Below are 21,243 nucleotides of genomic sequence, written 5' to 3'. Positions count from 1 at the left end.
GTAACACGGACTGATGTCTACTCCGCAGTTGCGATGGTATCGGCGTTGACCGGGGGGGCGAGAGGAGTGTATGGAACTCTGTTTGGTTGGGCAACATGCATCACAAGCAAGAAATAGAAGGAAAGCCTCACGCGTGGAGAGTGGGGTAAAAGAGAAGACCAGACAATGAATGGACTTTGGCAAATGTGGGATGCTGGAGATGGAGGAGATGGGAGAAAAAGCCTGGTTGGGGGATGGAGGAGGGTGCATCTGCATCACGAGTTGGTTGTTTTTCTCATGTCGGTTCGTCCAATGATCGAACCCGCCGAGCAGACTAAGTATCCGGATGATCCCCGAAAACAAGCTGAAGGCTGGGGAGCTGAGGAGAAAGAAAGGAAACTTGGAAAAGCTCGAGCTTGCTATGTAGGCTACGGTCATGGATGCCTGCCTGTCTGTCTGTACGATGGAGCACTAGAGTGAGTCCACTCTGCGATGTTGTCTGCAAGTATTCGGATTTCCTTGTATTGTATGGGCGGACGAGGAAGCGTTGGCGGCGACCCGGATGCATCTGCATACGCCTGGTATGAGGTGACGACACAAAAAGTCGCAGGTGAATGTCTCTCAGCATCGTCCGTGACAGGTGATGACAAGACTTGTGGGACCCTTTTGCTTGCCTTTCGCTCCCACCCTACTGCGTCGACGCTGCATTCAGCAGTCCCTTCTGGGATGCAGTTGCTTCATGTCCCAGTTTGACAAGGTTTTTGACTGGTTGACCAACCTGCAAAAAGAAAGGAAGTGGTACATCAAGTCGCCAGCCCTATATGGTGATGGCTCTTGTACAGCCTTTTCTTTTTTTCGGTTGTACCGCTGTCGGCGGAAGAGTATGTATATTTGCAAGACTGTCCCCCGCCTAGGTTTCCCTGCTTTTGACGTCCACTCATTTGGATTTTGATAGGAGGGAAGGGTAGCATTTAGCGACAGATGTCTCCCTGTCCAGCTCTGGCACGCTAGACTGGATGCGGGAGAAGATTGGAGCATGGAGCGAATCGCCAGTGGATTCGCAATCACGAGCTTGTCGGTTGCCATTCAGGTCGGTTACTTTTGGACCTGCCTGACCTCCTCTGTTTCTTGGGGTGCACGCAGACTTGGGATGAGAGGAGATGAGGCGGGGGGATAAGCTGCGTCGAGGGGAGAAAAAGAGAGCTATCCATATTCAAGTATAGTGCTTACAGTAGCTCCATCGCTAAAGTAAACAGAGCGAGAAGAAAACGAAGAAAGAAGAAAGGTAAAAACGACGTCCCCTTCCCCGGGTTGCAGATGTGGTGACAAGCCAGAGCTGCCGTATCACCGACCTACTTCGCAGATGGCTGGAGCGATAACGGCGCTGCATCCCACGGCTGATTTCTTCCCGCTAGTGCCCGAGGGGGGTCACCAAGCCACTACTCCATGTTGTGTGAATGGGAGAGGTAGAAAGGCGACAGACAACACGGCTACCCGCCAGCCAGCTACGTAAGATTGCGTGCGCCCCTGCGTTGTCGAGTTGGAAATGATACCTCACATGCTTAGACCTCAGTAGAGGGCGTTGGTTATGGAAAAGAAGCCCGTTGGAAGACCGTGCCGTAGCAGGATGGAATAATACGCCACGGGCTTATTCCTCTTAATATCAATGATATTAATATGCTTCGATGGAGAAAATGGATCATTGATCTGAGCTGATTCCCTATTCTGTGTTGCTTTGAGAGAGGTAGTTACCCGATACGGGGGCCGTACTTATACAATTAATCAATTGTACTGCTACAGTCGTGTCAACCCTTCGTACACCGCGAGGTACTTCCCCCAACACCCCCAGAAAAGCCCAGTGCTGCTGCTTCCATGGAGCAGTCCAGACCAAAATGCAGGCTGCTCTCAGTGGAGCAGATGATAATTGGCTGAGCTCTTCTCACAGAAGTACCCCAAATGTCAGAGGGGGTCCTTCGTACAGTAGTGGACTAATTGAGGACCAACTTACATTTGAAAAGCCGCTCCCCGATGCTTCTCCTGGCTGGGATGATGGCTTCACGCACAAACAAGCGACCTTTGCATTTCATATAAAATTTATATTGCTCACGGCAGAGAAAGTTCATCGAGCTCTGCTGCCGTACTGTAATGTGTAGCGTCTCCTCTATTCCCTCATCTATCATCTACCACCTCGTGCTTCGCGGCACTAGTCGCTTGGGACTCAAAGCTAATGTACAATACTTCAATGTTGTAGGAACGTTTTTGCTTGGCGTGAGCTGCAAAGTAGCATGGGCCGTGAGGCGGAGCTGGAAAACTGCCGTTCTTGCTTTCCACAACAAGAAGGGGCCCATAAAAAGCTTAGATGGGAGTGAGTTTTGCCATGGAGAAGAAGAAAAATCGAACGTTCTTGACTTTGGAAGACCCCTCCATGAGATGACTGCCCAGCGAGCTGGATAGCTGGGTGTGTGTCATTTAACACCGAACTCTGTCCCAAACAATTATCCTGCGATCCCACGAGTTTGGTACCTCGTGGTTTTTGAGGAACCAACATCAAAAGTGCCTGGAGGTGGGGTTCCAGAAGGATAGATTCTTTCTGGATTAATTGTGTTTGTCTCAAAGGTGAGACTCTCTAATACCGCTAAGGTCTCTGACTGATGGACGCTCTTGCGTACTCTCTCTCCCCCTCGATGAGGTGTGCAAAGTTCGGAGTAGTGGACGGGGTACTTCGTCCATTAACTTTGTCCATGATAGCTCCTCGCAGCTTATCCTAGGACAGTAACCAGCCAGGGATAACACGGTGTGGCGTACACTACTTGGTTAGTACATGTACATGTACTCTGTGGTCCACCCTGCAGAGTCCTCGTTATGCTCCAGCCCTGCCCGAGAGCTGGGTCGGTCCTGTCATCAATCGTTGATTGCGACACAATGTCACCCTAGCCAGACTGGACAGGACCCTTGCTTGCCTCGCGATGCCAACGAGGCAGGCGCTAGGGGCAAATCTACGATGAGGTACTTGTCTAAGGAGAAGTTACATTGTGCTGGCTTGCTCATCTCGTTCTTACTTCGGTCGCTGAGATTGCCGTACCATGGAAATATCTCCCCAGCGTCAATGCCTTTTCCGCTGCCCCATTTCCCGTCTCGTTCCAGGACGATGTTATCAATTGACGTGAGTGCGTGTGTACTTCGCAATGCACAGTATACTTCGTAGGCGCTGTACATGGAAGGGCGTACCTGCAAGCTCTCAAATTGGGTCTGCTCAAAAATAAGTTGATCCCTACTCGTCCAGCTTGGGGTACGGTAGAGTGACTTACTTATACTGCAAATGGCTTCTGTTGCATCAGACTGGAGAGCGGCGCCCCGGGTCTCGTCTCTCCCTTCTGACAATCTATCTCGTTCGGACACTGTGACTCTCTCAGCTTGCTAGCCAGGCTGTATCTCCCGCGACCTTCACTCGGTGCGCATGTGTCGAAAATGCCAGGCAACGTCATGGGCGCTTGGAATGTGGAAGTATAAGCCTCTTACTTCCTTTGAAGATGCGATAGGACAATCGCAACCGTATTCCCTGTGCACTGAATTCAATGTTTAGTGCTGGTTCGAAACCAATTGTCGTGGACGATGTTGTCAAATGCTTACTTCGTTCGCACTTGCCAGTGCTTGGCCCGCTCTGTATTGCGTATCCGTGGTGTAATTGTATGCGTATTTACTTCGTAGTATTTGATAGATCAGCGTATTATTGTACTCGTGCACGATCTAGACTGTATCCTGGATGGACCTTCTTCTCTCCTGAGGTGGACTACGTGACGCTACACTACACTGCAGTACACTACTTCGTACACTCCACAGCAGCTCCATGCCATACCTCCGTCGCCATCACTTCATTGCTCCAATCGGTTGTGGCCCCACTTGCCCAATTTCACCTCCCTTGATCCCAGCCCTGGCGTCCAATGGCTTATTTGCACTCCTCACCCGGTCGCGAGTTAATACTACGCGGAGCTGCCACTTTCGTTAATTGATATGTCAACGCATACTGTACTTCGTAGTGTACTACTATGTGGGTAGCTCATACTAATACTTCGTACCTATGTAACCTTGAAGTTCTGACAAGGGCCCCTCCTTCCCCCTTCAAGTTTCCAGTCCCAGCAAGCTTCGTGGTAATTGCCGACTCGTTTTTAGTCGTACCCATACTTTCTTCCTTGTAGTTGTAGTTGTACACTACACTGCACTAACTGTAGTCAGGGGGGGAATCGAATAGCAGGAACGATCGGCCGAGGACTAATCCGGAGGAAGGTACCGCCCCAAAGAGAAGAAGAAAAAATAGCGAAGAAAAAAATTGGGCCTGGGTCGAGGGCATGCTGGACTTCACGTCAGGGAAAGGGAAGGAAAATTATCCCAAGTAGGCCAGCCAAGAGGGGGGGCAGCCGCCAAAGAGAGCCAACGAAAGAGCCGTCCGTTGCATTTTCCCCAGCCCGAGCTTGTCACCCAAAGCCGTTCGAAGCTGTCGCCCACCTGTGCCACCACCGGAACCGAAGACTCGGACAAAGTTAATCCTAATGCGCCGTTGGATTTCTGCAGATGCCTATCAACTCCTCCTCCACAACAGACGATATTATTAGGAACGACGGCCGCTGGTGATTCGAGATAGATGCTTCGAGGCGATGAGATACCCAAGTCACCATAAGGATCGCATATAGAGACAGAGGAGAAGAGAGAGAGAGAGTGGGAGAGCTTGCTCTTCGCCTTCATTCGTTTCTTTTATTTTCCTTTTTGGGGTTGTCTTTTTTTTTTTTTTTTTTTTTTTTTTTTTTTTCTTTTCCTCCGACATTTTCTTTTTCTGTTTTTCGTCTTTCTCACGCAACATCTCCCAATCGAGGGTGGGACGAGAAGAGTGAAGGAAACAAGGGAACCCTTCCCCCCAAAACAATTTTGCATCCTCCGCTCCCTCCCCTCGTACCTCCCGCCGATGCCAATCTCCTCCGAATGAGAGACTATCGGAACACCCGCCACCGGATAGATCAGAGAGTTTGTGCGCGCGAGCGCCGACTGCGATTTCGAGGTCCCGCCGACCTGCCAGAGCCTCCGCCGTCGCCGTCATCGTCACCGTCACCCGATTTCTTCGCTCGCTGCGCGCCGCGCCACCGTTCCCGCCAGTCCTTTGTCGCCGGCCATTGGCGAGCATTGTCATGACAGCGACAACCATCTTGCCGCCTGGTTTCCACGAAGAGCGAGAGTGCCATCGACACGAGGTCACGGCCAGTGACCGCCTGACTTGGCATGGCGGCCGAGCCTCAGTCTCAGTCCCAGTCCCAACCCGACGTGGGTACTGAGTCTGCCATCAACCGGTTGCTGAACCGCCAGGCGCAGCTGGCTGATCAGCAAGCCGAAGTACAGGCCCAACTCGCAGCCTTGCTTCCCGCCAAGTATGGGTCTAACATCAAGCTTGAGCTGCTCATGCTCCGTCACAAGCTCCATGCCTTGCGCGCCTACGCCGCCCTCCATGGTACGACTTTATTTTTTTTGTCTTTCGTGGCACACAGGGCTGGGACGGACAATTCAAACTACCTTCTTCCGAAACCCGCCCTCCATCCGAATGCCTCTAAAGCCCTAAGCTCCCCCCTCCTCTCACATCGTTCCTTGCGTCCCGAAATTGGCATTGTCTCGGTTGGCCCTATGTGTGCTTGGCTGCTTCAGGTTTCCTGCTTTTTCCGGCTCCACTGACTTGGATATCTATATAGACGTTCCATCTAACCCACCTCCGCTCTCGGAGGCCGAAGAGGCTCGATTCCTTCAGTACCAATGCGAATGTATTGAGGCTGCCATCGTGAGAAATGGTAGGTTCCTTTATATATACTCGCGCGCCTTTCATTTAGGCACTTGTCGATTACTTCGCACATCGGCTCCCCCCCGCCTCCTTTCTTTGCCCGCCGGCTGGTCGGCGGCCTTTGCCTGTGTTGTTTTAGAATATTGCTGGAGGCCACCATTTGTCTGACTGCCCGTAACTTTCTCTTTCCTCTGATATAGGCATAAATCTATGGGATCCCTATCTAATCGAGTCCCTCAAACGGCTGATTCCTGATGATACCCCCGAGGCATATGGAAATTGGTGGTTGGAGAAGAACATTGCCGATCACGACCCCGTCTTCCGGCGTAGCAAGATACGAGACTCACTTTCCCCGAGCTCGCGAAGCCCGACCACCGCATCGTACAAGTGCTTGGATGACAGCTGCATTCATTACGTCTACGGATTCCATCGTCAAGACGACCGTGACTACCATGTGCGAGAACATTCTTTAGCTTCGCGAAAGGATGGTGGGCCTGTTATTCCTTCCATCGCCAACACACCATCTCTCACCTTTCCCGACAATGCTTCATCTAGATCGTTAGGGGGAGACACGCCAAGACGGTCCTCGACGTACCAGCTGCCGAAGCCCCCCGTGCCTGCTCCGTTACGATCGTTGAGCATACCGAGCCAACTCAGCGACAGCGATCGGAAGGACTCGTTTCCCGGCATGTCTTATCCGACGGACAGCCTTACGCGCCAGAGGAGTTTTACCGAAGCGGATGTAGACCCGTTATTACCACCGTTGAGGTTCAGCAGGGCGGGCCAGTCAAGGTTGCAGTCGATTGGGGAGCTGAAACTGCCCAGCACCAATGGCCCTTGCCTTAGGTGTACCGTCAAGAATCTTGCGGTAACTATATCCTCTCAAATCTTGGGATAAAGCCTCGTTGCGTGTGCGTGTTTCTAATGGTGGGATAGTGCGATTCGAATGATGTGTGCCATTTCTGCCGTGCCCAGAGTGGGCTTGGTGACACTGAATTTTGGAATATAATAGGGTGCAGACGGCCTCCATTGATGCAACTTGCACCATTGATGTTGCCGGGTAGGAGTCCTTTTATCCCCTTATGCCTCGATCAAACGTGGAAGCGTAGGTGTGGACTGACCTCGTTTGTGCAGCATCTCTATCACCGAGACAGTCTTATGCGGTCACAACACCACCGCTCGAACAACGTCGTTCAGTGAACCAGTTCCTCGAGCACACCTACAACTTTCCCCCGAACTTCCTCGCCTTCGTCCGCAACTGGCTTGATTACGACGACTCCTTCTGGTCGACCGATGAAGACGTAGTGGGTAGGATTACTTTGTCGCAGAATCTGTTGGCAGGCAGTGCCGTGGTCATCGCCGTTCTCGTCGCGAGTTGGAGCGCTACGGACACGGCTCTGCTATTTACCGATCTGTTGGGATGTAGCGGCCGGAAGCTCGGGTTCCGCCATAGGGATTCAGAGGAGGCCACAGTCCCTGTTCTACATCGGGCCAAGGTCCTCCTAAGAGAGGTTCTCTATCACGACTTGCAACAGACTGAGCCCGTTCTTACGCTCTCCTCTGCTCCACGCCACCAACGGACACCACCGCCCGAAGGGGTCGTCGATCACGAGAGACAGTTCCGACTCGTACACGACGCCCTCACCGAATTCTTACATGCCTTCGAGCACACAGTGTTGCGTAGCGGAGCACCCGATGCTCGAACTTCTCTTGCAGTTCTAATTGCCTTGTGTATCTTTAGCGTGGCTAAATCAATCCTCGTCGATATCGCGTCTTCGGCTCGACCACCGCAACAACATGCGCCATCATCAACGTGGGACCGCTCTGGTGCTCTGGCCCTCAGCGCCGTGTACAAAGCTCTCGTGAGCATATATACTTGGTCGTGTCCTCGGGTGTTGGATGAGCCTTCCACAGACCTGCCAGAGGCCGATAGGGAGGTGATCCAGATGATTAACGCAGTCGTGAGGAGGGACGATTGGGGCCAGTTTGGTATCGCCACGACGAACGACTTCCTTATGAGGCTAGGCGCGAGCGACGTCGAAGGAGAGCTAGGGCCGAAATATTTCGGATTCGTCCGACCTCGAGCCCCCGCCCGCCTCGGACCGCAGATGCTACCCCCGCTGCTCAAGATTACCGACGATATACGAAAGCCCGTGTCCGATCCTGCTCGGGAAGGGACGCTAGACAATTGGCATCCGGCTTCGGCACCAGTGTTGGAAGGAGGTGTTCGTGACTATCCAATGAAGGACGCTACGGATCACATCATGGCGTCTCCGCAAGCGATGGAGTCTGGGTTGCCTAGGCGGCATACTGTTGGGGAAAGTCCTGGGTACTCGCGCAGTTCCGTCCGAATAGGTCCGTTAATACCGGGAGGCCGAATACGCCCTTCATATCAGCGTCCGCCTCTGCGCCGAGTCTTCTGCAACAAGTGTCACGAGTACCCCGAGGGATTCCGAGGCGAGCACGAGCTGCGGCGCCACACCGAATCAAAGCACGCTTCGCTGGTCAAGAGATGGATCTGCATCGAGCCCGAGTCCCCGAATCCGTCATCTCCACGACCAGTTGTGCCGTTGTCAAAGTGCAAGGCATGCGTAACGCAGAAGCGCTATGGTGCGTATTACAATGCGGCGGCTCACCTTCGAAGAGCGCATTTCCACCCTAACCGGGGAGGCAAGGCCAGCGGCGACTGGCCGCCGATGACGGCGCTAAAGGATTGGATGAGGGAAGTTCGACAATCTGTTGACGTTAATGATAATAATGATTCATCGAGCGGTGGTGAGGAGGGAGAATTCAAGTCTGGGCCGCCACCGGCCGAGTATTACCAGGCGCCGCCGCCTCCGCAGTCACTCTCACAACCCCAACAGCAGCAACCACAACAGCAGCAGCAGCTTCAGGCGCCCCCACCTCCGCCATCATTACCACCACCCTCGCAACCGCTGGCCGGCCCCGAGCCCACGAGATTCGCACCAGTATTGGCACCTCTCCCCGTCCACGGTACCGGACCCGTACTCCCGACGCACCTCGCATCACCGGCAACCGGCCACCACCCTATTCCGAGTACTACAGGGGATGTGATGATGTCGACGCACAGCAGCCCAGCGGCGGCAAAGACGCCAGAAAATCGCAGCCGGTGTCCTCACCCAGATTGCGGACGGGTATTCAAAGATCTTGCGGCGCACATGCTAACACATCAAGAAGAACGGCCGGAGAAATGTCCGATCGAGACATGCGAGTACCACACCAAGGGCTTCGCAAGAAAATACGATAAGAATCGCCACGCGCTGACGCACTATCGAGGCACGATGGGATGTCCTTTCTGTCCGGGGGCCGGGACGAGTGCGGAGAAGGCGTTTAACCGAGCGGATGTGTTCAAGAGGCACTTGACGTCTGTGCACAACGTGGAGCAGGCGCCCCCCAACAGCCGGCGGGTCGTAATTGCGGGCCCGAGCGACGGCAAGGCGGAGGCCAAGTGCTCGATATGTCAAAGCACATTTACGACGGCGCAAGAGTTCTACGAGCATCTCGACGACTGTGTGCTTAACGAGATTGTCCCTGGCGGATCCAAGTCGAGCCGGGAACCGGAAGGGTCCAAGACACCGATGACGTCGTCGTCACCAGGGAAGAAGAAGTCGCCGGCTCGCGAGGGATCCTTTATCACGAAAATGTCTCCGTCGGTAGGAGAGAGGATGGAGGAGTGATATATATTTCTTTTCTTTTTATTTTTCCCATGATGTGACGAGACATGACCGGTATCTCATTTCGGGGCCCACCTCTTTCTAGGTCATCTTCTCAAACCTTTTGATTTTCTGATTCTCATCATCTTTCTTTTCTATACTTTGGCTTTTCTTTCGTTTTCGATTCAGATTCTTGGCCCTCTTTTTTTGGTGCATTACAGGTAGATCCTAGGATGGATTTTCTTCTCTTCTTTGGCGGGGACATACCCTTTTGCATTTTTTCGGATTTCTTTTTCTGGGAGGGTAGTTGTTTACTATTTCTTTCTCCTACCTTTTTCTGTCTTTCTTTTTTTATTATACCTTGGAGGGGGGTTGGTCTACAACTTGGAGATATCAAGCGCCAGCTGCCAAACACACACATTTCATCTTCTTCTCTCTTGTCCACCCTTTCTTTGGGGGGAAAGAGTCTTTCTATCTCTGTATCCTGGACCATTCTCCCCTTTTCATTTTTACACAATATATCCCCGACGACACCTTTGTCTTCTCCTTTGTGCCCTTCTCTTCTTCTCCTTTTTCTAACCTACCATGTCTTATCACAGATGTTTTGGGTTATTTCTTCCACTTCTTCTTCTCTTCTTTTTTTTTTATACAGTATACTTACACCCGGGATTTATACCAAAGCAAAGAAAAAGGGAAATTTGCTTTAGGGGAACTTTTTTTTCGCCTTCATCTTCTTGTTCTTCTTTCTCTGGCTAAAGGATAAGCTAGAATTATCGTCTTTTGTAGCTTTTCAGATTCAGTTGAAGAATTGAAGAATTGATGTGAAGAATTGATATCCCACCTTTTGACCCGAACTTGGAGGATGGATTTTGAAGTTTAAGATGATGATGATTGGGATGAGTGATTGTTGTTCCCTTCTTTTGAGGGGACATGGCGATGTTCTTCTTCCTTGGAGTGGACATCTATCTTCTTGGGCTAGTGACCTGAAGGGGTCGAGGTAGCTAAGTCTTGTCTAATGCCCATGTCTGTCCATTCATTCACGCAAGGGAGACACTGGGAGCGCTCATATGGATGGATGAGGATAAGGGGTATCAATATCTTGATTGTAGTAGAAGACTAACTCGGTAAAACTATGTACTTATGCCCAACATTCTCTCATCTCCTCGTATGCAACTCGTAAGGAAAAAGAAAAAAAGGAAAAGGAAAATGAGAAAAGAGAGTGGAAAAGGAAAAAGAAAAGGAAAAGGTCCACCTCAAGAGTGAGAGATAGACACAAAGAGAAAGAGAGAGAGAGAGAGACAGGGAAACACAAAACCATACAAGAGCAGAGATTATCAAACTGCACACAAACAAAAAAACCTCAAAAGTCAAAAGGAAAAAATCAAGAAATAGAAACCCCCCCTTAAGCAAGCCCAATCCGAATAACACCATCATCCCCATCCTCCACGGGCTTCCTAGCAAACCCACTCAACATCCTCCAACCGGCACCGCAGCCCCTCCCTTCCTCCACAACGGCAGCCACATCCCCCAAGCACTTCCCGGCCTCACAAACCGCCTCCCCCTCGGTAACCGTATCCGCGAGCCTTAGCTCCCCGGCGACCTTCTCCATCTCGCAGCGCAGGAGCCAACGTTCCCAGGACCAGGAGGCCACGAGGCCCGTTACGGGGGCGATGGAGGCCGAGGAGCCCGTGGGGGTTGGGACGATGGCTTGGAGGCGGTGGGTGCGGACGTCCGAGAGGGTAGAGGAAGAGGAGCGGGTGGTGGGGGTGGGGGCGGGACGGGGGCCAAGGGGGAGGAAAGTCCAGTTGCGGTGGACGGAGACGAATCCTGCGCGGGAGAGGCGCGAGAGGAAGAGTTTTGTGGGGGAGGGGTCGTAGCCGAGACGGGAGAGGGTGAAGCCGAATTCGACAGATTTGGCGAGGCCGAGTTTTCCGGCCTTCATGATGTCGGAGTCGAGGAGGGAGAAGTCGAGGTAGCCACCGGGCTTGAGGACGCGCATGCATTCGCGGAGACAGGTCTCCCACTCGTCCTCGCCGTTTTCGCCCGTGTATTTCAGGATGGAGTGCAGTTCGCGCGCGGACACGAGGTCGAAGTGCGCGTCTGCGAAGGGGAGGCGGGTGAGTTTGTCGACGGAGACCTGGCGATGGTTCGGCGGCCCGCGAACATTGCAGTTCGAGAGCTGGCGAATGGACTTCGTGGTGACGGTATAGATCTTCGCATTGGGATACTGCAAGGAGACGTGCCACGCCCAATCGCACACAGCCTGACCCCCAAGGTCGAGGATGCGCGGCTTATTCTTCGGATCAACACCCGCCCTCATACTAAGCCTCATCAACTTCCTCCCCACAGGCGCCATGATCAACTTGCCGCCATTAAGCATCTTCATTGCCGCCACATGCCAAAGACTCACAGCCATCTGCGAAAACGCCTCAGCCTCCTTCTCCCGCCTCAGCTTCTCCGGGTCCTCGACAATGACGTCGTCACCGCGAGCCACGTTCGTCGAGAGCCGCTTCTTTGCGGACTGCGGGACGACGCTGAGCTGGTACTTGCCCAGGAGCTGGTTGCGGTGGGCAGAGGAGAGGGAGACGCGCTGGGCTTGGAGGGCCTCGAAGCGTGTGGTGCGGGCGACGAAGACGTCTTGGGCGCGGGCGCGGATGATGTAGTCTTGGAAGGCACGGTAGTAGGCGGACTCGTGCTTGGTGAGGAGGCTGGGGAGTTTGCAGGGGATGTTGGTCATCTCGATGGTCTCGGAGAAGCGGACCGTCTTCTTCTTGGCCTTCTCGGGTGCGGTGGTAGCCGTGGCGGGTGTCGTGATGGCGGTGCTGGACTCTGCGCTGGGCATGGGCGGGGTGCTGGTCTGCGACGCGCACGACAGATCGTCGTGGTCATCCTTGAGCGGAGCAGAGGGTCCGGCCTCAGGCTTGGAGGCACCCACGACATCGGGGGAGATGACGCGCTTGAGATAAGCATTCTGAGCCACGAGCCACAACTCGGTGCGATCAAGATTCGCAAGAGCAACTTGCTGCTGCATACGAGCGTAAGCGGGGTCACACTCGCCAACAATCTCCTTGGCCACGACGTCATCCTCGCTAGTCTGCGGAACGGCAGCAGCAGTGGAGCCCGAAGACTCAAAGGTCGCCGTCTTGGGAGTAGGAGCCACGACGGGACGCGCGGTGGGCATGTCATCCTCATCGATGATGTCATCCTTGATCTCGACAATCTGCTCGACGAGATCACTGCCGGTGGTGCACGAAAGGGAAGGGGAGGCGGATGGAGCCGGGACATCTACTCTCGGGCTCGCGGCGATGAGGGGAGAAGCCGAGGCGACAATCTCCATGAGAGAAGCCTCCTGCTGCTGCTGCTGCTGCTTCTGCGCCCGCGAAGGCGGAGGAGGAAGAGGCATAGCGGGCGCCTCCTCGCGGTTCCAAGGGACCTTGTAGAACTGCTCAGCAGTAGTCGAGGTGGGCGGGGCCACATCGAAAGGAGCATCCCAAGTCCGTCTCGTGCGAGGCGAGAGATCGGCGAAGAAGCCACCGGGGGATGGGATGTCGAGTCTCGAGAGGCTGGCAAAGGAGGCACGAGACGCCGTCATTGGAGAAGTAGGAGCAGCAATAGCGCTAGCGCTGCCGCCGCCAAGTCGCTGTCGAAGGTGGGAGGAAAAGCTCGTGACGAGCCTGAGACCTTGCTGTTGCATTTCCATCTCGGGGACGGCGGGATGCTCCTCCGGAATCTCGATGACCTGGTTCTCCTGCTGGTGGTGATGATGCAGATCATCGTCCTCTTGGAAGCTGCGCTCACTACCAGCAAGGGCGTGAAGCGTAGCAAGAGCACCAGGCTGCAGCTGAACACCAGTCCACTCATCGTCGAGGCGTTCGTCCTCGTCATTCCCCATGACGGGAGTAGGCGGCGCGGACATCTGAGCCATCTGCTCCGAGGTCAAGCTCCCGTCCAGCGAAGGCGGGGCGCTGGGGATGTCGGCGTTCTGCTGGGACTGCATGAACATGACGGCGTTGGGCGGGATGGTGGCGGAAAGTGTCGGGGTGGGCGCGATGGGCGAGGTGATTTTCTTAATGTCGATCTCGTCCTGGCGAGGACCGCCGGCGGGGGAAGCAGCCGCGGTGGGAATGGAGAGCTTGGGAAGGGGAGCGCGGGGGGTGCTGGGCTGGCGGGGGGAAGGGGGCACGATGGCCTTGATCCTGATGGCGGACTGTCTCTGCAAAGAGGAAGTCCTCGAGGGGATGGTGGGTAGAGCACCCCCAACACCCCCACCACCATTACGGCTGCGGCGGTGGTGGCGGCGGCGGTTAGCCTCGTCGTCTGAGGTATCGTACATCTCGTCGAACTCGGTGCTATCGGTCATGATGCTGTCCCGCTGATACCAAGGATTCGAGTTCGAGTTTGAAAAGCTGCTCTCGGACCCGGTCTCGTCATCCTGGGAGTCCTCCTGGTCTGCGCCCGAGGACGAAGGCGAAGACGGGAAGATGGGAACCTCGAGGAAGTGGGTGCCCCTCGGCGTCGGGAATCCCTTCGGGGTGGGGAATTGATCGCTCATGGGAGACAACCAAGCCTGGATCCTCATGTCGTTTCTTCTGTTCCGGAAGCCATCGGCGGTCTCGTTAGGGGTCGTTTGGGGTTTGGTTTGGTGTGCAATTTGAGTCTGCTGCTGAATCTGAATGGGAATGTGATGACCCTGGGGTCCTCTGGATTCCCTAGGGTCCAACTCCTCTTCAATTATGGTATTAAGGCCCCTTTGAGCGCGACGTCGGTCCTGCGACGACAGCGCGGGGTCGTATCGCGTCGATGGTAAGATGAACAGATCAGCCATTTTTTGTTCGTTGTCGTTTGTCGTTTGTCGTGTAAGTGAGCGGAAACGCCGCCCAGGGCGTTGAAAAAAAGGTGAGGCACTGCCTGAGAAGAAGTCCTTTCGAAGGTTGATTAAAAAAAATATTCGTCTAGTTCGTTTCTATTTCCCTGGAATAGGTGGTGCGCTCAGCGCGAAGAAGGAAAAAAAAAGGATAGAATCAAGAAAGAGTGTCTATAAGACGATGCCTCGGTCAACGAAGGCTGTCTACTCTATTTCAAGTGGCACAAATAGAAACGAAAAAGAAAAGAAAAAGAAAAAGATTAAAAGAAAGGAAGAGGGAAAAACTAGATTAGACTTCAAGCATGGTTAACATAACAAGCCGACCTCAAGTCGGAGATGGTGGGTGGGGAGGAGGGCGGCTCTTAAAGTACGAGATGGCACGAGATAGTACGACAACTACGACGCCACAGAACAGAACAAGACAAGACAGGAAAAGACCATGTTGGGGGAGATTGTCACGAGCAAGGTGAGGAACCAGTAGAAAGACGTGCAAAGGCGCTCGAAGAGGGTACATTGGGGGCGGGAACATCGGAACGATGCATGGTGCATGGTGACGGCAGGGTGATGGGAGAGAGAATAGCGACAGCCTAGTAGGAAATGGAGGGTGGACGGGGGCGTGAGGGACGAAATCGACGGTGTGGGAGAGAAAATGAAGGAAACGAGTGCGTGTGATTGATCGTGTTAGACGCGGCGAGAGTGTTCGTCGTCGGCTAGAGACCAGGGACCAAGGGGACCCGGCCCCAAACGGGAAAAGATTGGAACGCCACTATTCCTTTGTGCGTTTTCGTAGTGTGTTTCCCAGAATAGAACAAGACAGCGACATGATCTCTTGGCGTTGGCCTTCTTCAGAAAGAAGTGGGAGTGCCCAGTCGTTGTTTGGCTCTTGCGTGGCTGTCTGTGGTGTTTGGTGCCCACTGCCGCTGCGACGGCGGGACGATTGGCTGCAAGTCAGCATCCCGAACCAGGCTGGATGTTTGCCGAACGGCGAGATGGCGAGAGCACGCCTTCTTGCCTGTCAGACCTTGTTGGTTGGCCTGGCCAGAGCAAGCACTTGATGCCCCCATCCGGACACACATCCTACGCATCCGTCATCCGTTGATGCGCCCATTTAAAGATAGAGTGCAGGACGCAATGCATTTTGGCCCACCGGTGGCTGACGAGGGCCAATTAGAAGTGATGGGCAGGCTGCAGGAAGAGATGTGGATGTGAGGTTGGAAGAGAGGAAGACAGGAAGACACGTTGGAGCCTGCCGCTGGAGGGGAACTTGGAAGTACAAACAACGATGTTGTGGAGAGAAAAGACGAGGAAGGTGGGGTCGTGATTGATGTTCGAACTGGTGACGACAGTTGTCCGGCAGACTGGCAAAGGCTGGCAGGCGCGTGCGAAGAACAACTGAGGTACATGGAAAGGGTTCGGTGGATCGACTGGGTACATTGCTCTCGACAAAATTCAATGTATCCGTGGTTGTTCAAAGCCCGCCGAACCCGCCAGACTCTCAAAGAGGTACTTCTGTCCAGACCTCGACTGATGTTCCCTCATCTTGGCACCTGCAGTGTCAGCTCCCCCAAACCAATCAGCGCCCCCAAAAATAGCCTCCACAAAACATCGGCGCTTAACTGCTTTGTACCCTTTGTACCTGCCAAACACCGCATCGTGACTGGCCAATTCTGTCCCAACTTCCTTCCACTTCGCATTCTCACTCCCTTGCAGCCGCCGACTCTCTAGGTCGGAGCACACCTTGAATATTCAGTAAAAAATCCAAAGCCAGACGGAGGCAAAGAAATATTCCCATCTCGAAAACTCATTGGCTCCGTCCTCGAAATTACCACCACTCCCCCTAACCCTGGCCTCGCCGTCTGTGGCCCTATCACCTTCCATCGCCACAACCTCATCGTTTTCGTCGTCGTCTTCTCCTCAGAGCCATTTGATGTCCACGCGACACCACGCAGCCTCGGAGGCAACGAAGTAAAGGCCACACACCCCCCGGTTCTCTCAATACCAGTGCACTTTAACTCGTTCGACCCGTCGACTATTTGACTCAATAGTCCCGCTCTCCGCGTCGATTCTTCATGCACTTCAAGGAAACATTGGCTCGCAACCGCCCACTACCAGACCAGGGCCCCGGTGTGAGAACCACTTGGACGAGACTGGAGAGTCCCATCGAAACGGCTGTCCCGGTATTGGATCGTCTTGCCCCCGGTCTCGCTGACGAACTGGTAATATCGTCAGTTCATGGTCCTTGTAAACCAAGCCCCTGTTGAAGCGCCCAGGGACGTGATATCGAAATGCATGGCCCGATACTACCAAAAACGAGAAATATCTGTTCCCCTCGAGACCATGTTGCCTACAACCACAAGTAATCACTCATATCCTTGCTCGCCTGAGTTGCCGTTCCTGAACCATGCAAGGCACCAGCGGCAAAGCAAACGAACACTTCATCTCACCCTTTTCTCATCTTCCCATCTGTCCATCCATTAAGAACCCTGGTTCTCCTTCTAAACCCAAAGAGCCCCGGCCCTCCTCGAAGCGCCATCTACGTAACCATCAAGCATTAACCTCACGATAATCTCCACATCTCCATATCTCATCACATCACACTTTAGCCCCCTTCCCTTCGCGCCGGTATAATCTGGCCCCCATCGCCATGCAGCCAGGATAACTCCGTAGAGAACCAAAAAGGAACACCTATCTCCACAAAGATCTCCAAAACACATCGGCGATCCAATAAAAAAAAACAAAACCGTAACAGACCCCTAAGGTCCCAAAGGGAGTCCTATCCTCATGTAAACGAACCTCGACGATCCCTGATCAAACCCAACCATATTGTGACATCAACCGCCCTCTTTTCCCGGTCCGTGACATCGCCAAACTCTCCAAAAGCCATCACTCTCCTTTACGTACTCTCGGGCTTCACCGTTATACATTAGATAGACACTCTTATCCCAAGAACGTGCAGTTAGCAACGCCTTCCAACGAGGGCCCGTTTCCGCGACCACCACGCGCGAAGACCTCACAAAAGGGCCTTCACCAGATCTAGAAATAGTCACTCATGTAAGTATCAAATGCAAAGCAACCACAACGCTCGAAGACACCCTCCGCCATTGATGGAATCAAATATTCCCCAAAGACCCCACCTCGTCTCATCCCCATCCACACAAATCCCCGCTCTCCCATGATTCCATCAAAACCCACAGCGGTCATTGAAACGCGAATTGCCTCGTCGCTTCACGCCAAGGTCTCTCTCTTCTCACTCATTCGCGTAAAACAAGAAAGGAACAAAAGAATGTGTTATCATGTACTGCCCTGCTCTGCCAAACTTCGGCTTCGTCGGAGCTATAGAACTTAGAACTACTAAAAATATACAGAGAATGGCAGCCATCAAGGCAAAACATATAGCCTTATCCTCGCATCAACAACCTCCAGGTTCCAATCATCATTAGGCCGAGAGTCATAAAACACGCACGCCCCCTACGTGCTAGATAAATGTGAAGGTCAAAAAAGAAAGAACAGTTCGTTTGTGTCATCAATCGCTTTCATCCAATGCAAGGAGAAAAAAAAAAAAAAGGACAAGAAACCCCCAAAAGAAAGACGGGGTAGGAGAGAGAAAGGAGAGAGAAAAACGGAAAACGAAAAAAAAAAAAAACATCAAATCATCCATTGTAACCGCCCGTGGTATCTTTCCATTAATGCGCGCCTACCCCCCTTGTAGTAATGGTAATAGTAAAAAAAAGAGGGAAAAAAAAAGACACAAGAAAAAACCTCTCTCAGTCCTGCCCCCTTCCTCGTGTCCAGTGCAATTCAGACATCATCTCAGGCTTGGCCTACGATCTCCAACTCCCCATCGTCCGGGTTATAAGCAACTCTCCCTTCCATCACCGCCACACGCATCTCCGGATTCAATACCTCCAGCTCCCCGGTGCGCGGGTCCCACTGCCAGCCCTCCCTCATCCACATCCAACGCAGGTATGCCCTTAGCTCCTTATCCTGTGGGAGAACACGCATCCACTCAGGTTGAAACTCAGGTTCCCTCCCCGTACCTTGCCAGTCCTCGGCCTTGCCCAGCAGCTCATCTCTACAAAAGATGCGCCAGCTGTCAATGGCGTACGGGCCCTGTGTCAAGTGACCAATCTCCCAAGCGTCCCCATCATCGCCGCCGCCCGTCCAAGTCCCTGCCCCTGCCCCTGGTCCTCCCGTCGCTAGTTCGCCCTTGAGCTCAGATGCCGCCGGTGACGGATCTTCTCTGCCCGTCCATTGTCTCAAATCCGCGCCCGGGCTTGCTAGCAACGACACGTCATTCGCATCTGCACCTGCCACCCCCTCCACCGCGTCGACGTTTTGACCAGAATAATTCCTTACCCTAAACCTCACATCAGCTCTCGGCGGCTGCCTAATCCACCCTTGCGCGTACCGTCGGATGGCAGCCACACGAACCGACGCGAGACCCAGATGTCGAATCATGTCCGTCAGCTCAGCGACGTTACCATCGTCGGCGAGCATCTCCGGTGTCGGGAACCGCTGCATGACTCGGTGAAAGGCGGGGATGGCGGCAGTGCCCTTCGTTTTGACGAGGAAGGTGACGGCGATGAGGAGCCTAAATGGGTCACGAGCCAGCTGTTCCTGAATAAGGCCAAAGGACGTTGCTGTCAGCGGTGGAAATGGGATGCACGAAACTGTGCCCCGCCGAGGCCGTCGAGCCAAAGGCTGTGATGATTGCGCACGTTGTTTAGCATTCGTCTCGACGAAGTAAGGTGAGCGCGAGCTCCTAGACGGTTGTTGCCTCAGCGTACCTTGGTGGAAATTAATCCCAAAATTCCCGTCATCCATTTGGCCGTCCTCATCGTCGTCATCCTGCCTGTCGTGGCGGTAAGCATCGTGGTCGTGGAGTAACGCGAGGTTGGGGTCAATCATATTCGCTGGTACCGCCGTGTAGTCGCCGCCCATCTCAGAATACTGGTGAAGAAAGCTCTCCTGCTCGTGCTCATCCTCCTCGTCCCCATCGTGCCACGCCGTTAGGTTCGGGTCAATCATCATCGGCGAAACGTCATCGTGATCGAGGCCGGGCGTATGAGTCCCGCTATTAGCGCTGTGGTGGGTGCTGGCGGCGGTATTGTTGTTCGTGGGGTTGCTAGGCCTGTGGGTAGGGGGGTTACTCCTATTTTGGTTATGGCTATGATAAACTCCGGCGTCCGGCGCTCCGTGGAATGGAGGGCTGGCGCGCGCTGGGATATGTTGATGAGAGTAGTCCGCCGAAGTCACTATAGGGGCGGAGATAGAGGTAGAAACTGGGATTGGTGTGCTCATGGTTTGGGTGATTCCATTGGGCACTCCGTTTGTAGGATGCGCCGGGTTACCACCACCCCAGAATTGTGATGTTAGTGTGGTTGCTGTTGTTGTAGTCGTTGACGTGGTTGTTGTCGCCTTCCTAGGCGCTGGTTGCTGCCAGGTAGCTTGAGGATGCGTTGATCGAGTAGGACCGCTGGTTGCAGCTACGGGAGTACCTCGTCCTTGTTGAGTCGACTTGAGTAGTGACCGCGCAAGAATACCAAGAAGAGCATCCGTCACTGCCCAGGGGCGCGTGGGGTCATACGCTTGACCTTGAGGAGGATCCATCTAGTGTCGATGGGTTGGGATGTAGAGTAAAGAAGAGCAAAGGGAGAGAAAAAGGAAAAGGTGACTTGAGGTTCAAGAGGATGGAATCGATGTTCCAAGAGTTCCAAGTGCAGAGATGTCTCACTCAGAAAGAGTCCCGGGCGAGTTAGAAAGTGACCCAACTCAGGACGTAGTAACGCGACGGGACGTAGTAGTGTCAGTGCTGGTGCAAAGTTGACCGACAGAACGCGACGCGGCTCATCGCTTGTGAGATCTACGGGGTTTCTGATAAAGTTAGAACGATGAGGATGAAGTATATGCAGTGCCAGGATTAGAGTCCTTCTTCTTTTGATAGGTAGGGATGGGCAAAATGAGAAAGCTTGATGAAACAGACGCGTTGAAGGTGTTTGCGCCAGTGAGTGTGTAGACTGGGAAATGGCCAAGGTTGTGATGAGAACTGGAGGAAGCGGTTGCCGGGACATTTCTCTCATGAATCATATCGTCAACAGAGGCTCCAAGTCGCTCCTGCTCCATGTTGGTGGAGCATCCCCAGCACTCATCACCCTCGACCTTGGAGATTTCCCCGATCACCACAACCTCACTCACTTGTCCCGATGGATCCACCCGCGCCTTCCATTCCTGACTCTCATTCAACGTCATTCCTTCTCATTTTGACACGCGTCCCGTGACCAAAGACTTCAAGCATTCAAAGCCTTGCGTATCGCCGCCGCCGATCTCGCTTTCATCCTTGCCCAAGCTGGCGCCACGAAAATAGCGCGACCTGGTCGCATTTGACGCTCTCCGGGGAAGGAAGGACAAAATAAAAACGACAGATGAAATCGCCCACCAACATACCTTTTTTTGAATAAATGCCTTTAAGCTCTACGCCCAGGTCCGCATCCTAGACGGGACCTTTTCCACGCAATAAGAGGCTGTCTTTTGGGCTTTCGCGTTAGGCGTGGCGTGTCCTCGCGGGAGCCGCCATCGGGATATCTTAGGGGAAATTAACGAGTGAGGATGATGGGAGATTTGAGGAGGTTGGTCGACTCGTCGGGCGAGAGCAGAGAGACAAAACCGCCGATAATCTGCCAACCTTGCGTGCAAAATGAATCAGAAAACTCGGCATCCAGACCTAGGACCGTCACAGAATCGCCATCATGGCTGCAATCCGACACAACTCGAGCGACATAGGGGGTAATTTGGACCTTTATTATGTGATGCCGAAATGGGAAGCATGTTCGAGAAGCTGGGGGGAACCTTATAAGCGGGTATATCACGTGTTCATCGTACCACGCTAAACCATTTTAAGAAGAACACCAGAA

The 21,243-nt window shown here is 53.5% G+C and overlaps 1 protein-coding gene and 2 pseudogenes across 1 annotated transcript; 1 reads left to right on the top strand and 2 right to left on the bottom strand.

The window, feature by feature from the left end:
- Window positions 1–5,247: 5,247 nt before the first annotated feature.
- SAPIO_CDS6789 (Zinc finger protein) lies at window positions 5,248–9,492 on the top strand (the record flags this gene model as incomplete). Its single annotated transcript, XM_016788799.1, has 4 exons — window positions 5,248–5,473; window positions 5,709–5,804; window positions 5,995–6,662; window positions 6,949–9,492. The coding sequence occupies 4 exons, from the start codon at window positions 5,248–5,250 to the stop codon at window positions 9,490–9,492; spliced, it is 3,534 nt and encodes a 1,177-aa protein (XP_016641598.1).
- A 1,378-nt stretch (window positions 9,493–10,870) lies between these two features.
- SAPIO_CDS6788 lies at window positions 10,871–14,293 on the bottom strand (annotated as a pseudogene; the record flags this gene model as incomplete).
- Window positions 14,294–18,142: 3,849 nt separating this feature from the next.
- Window positions 18,143–19,942, bottom strand: SAPIO_CDS6787 (annotated as a pseudogene; the record flags this gene model as incomplete).
- Between the last annotated feature and the right edge of the window lie 1,301 nt (window positions 19,943–21,243).

The sequence above is a fragment of the Scedosporium apiospermum genome (assembly GCF_000732125.1).
Source record: "Scedosporium apiospermum strain IHEM 14462 chromosome Unknown SEQ_SAPIO_0107, whole genome shotgun sequence".
NCBI classification, from domain to species: Eukaryota; Fungi; Ascomycota; class Sordariomycetes; order Microascales; family Microascaceae; genus Scedosporium; species Scedosporium apiospermum.
Note: the sequence above shows the minus strand (reverse complement) of the source record. Positions and strands in the feature narration are given on the sequence as shown.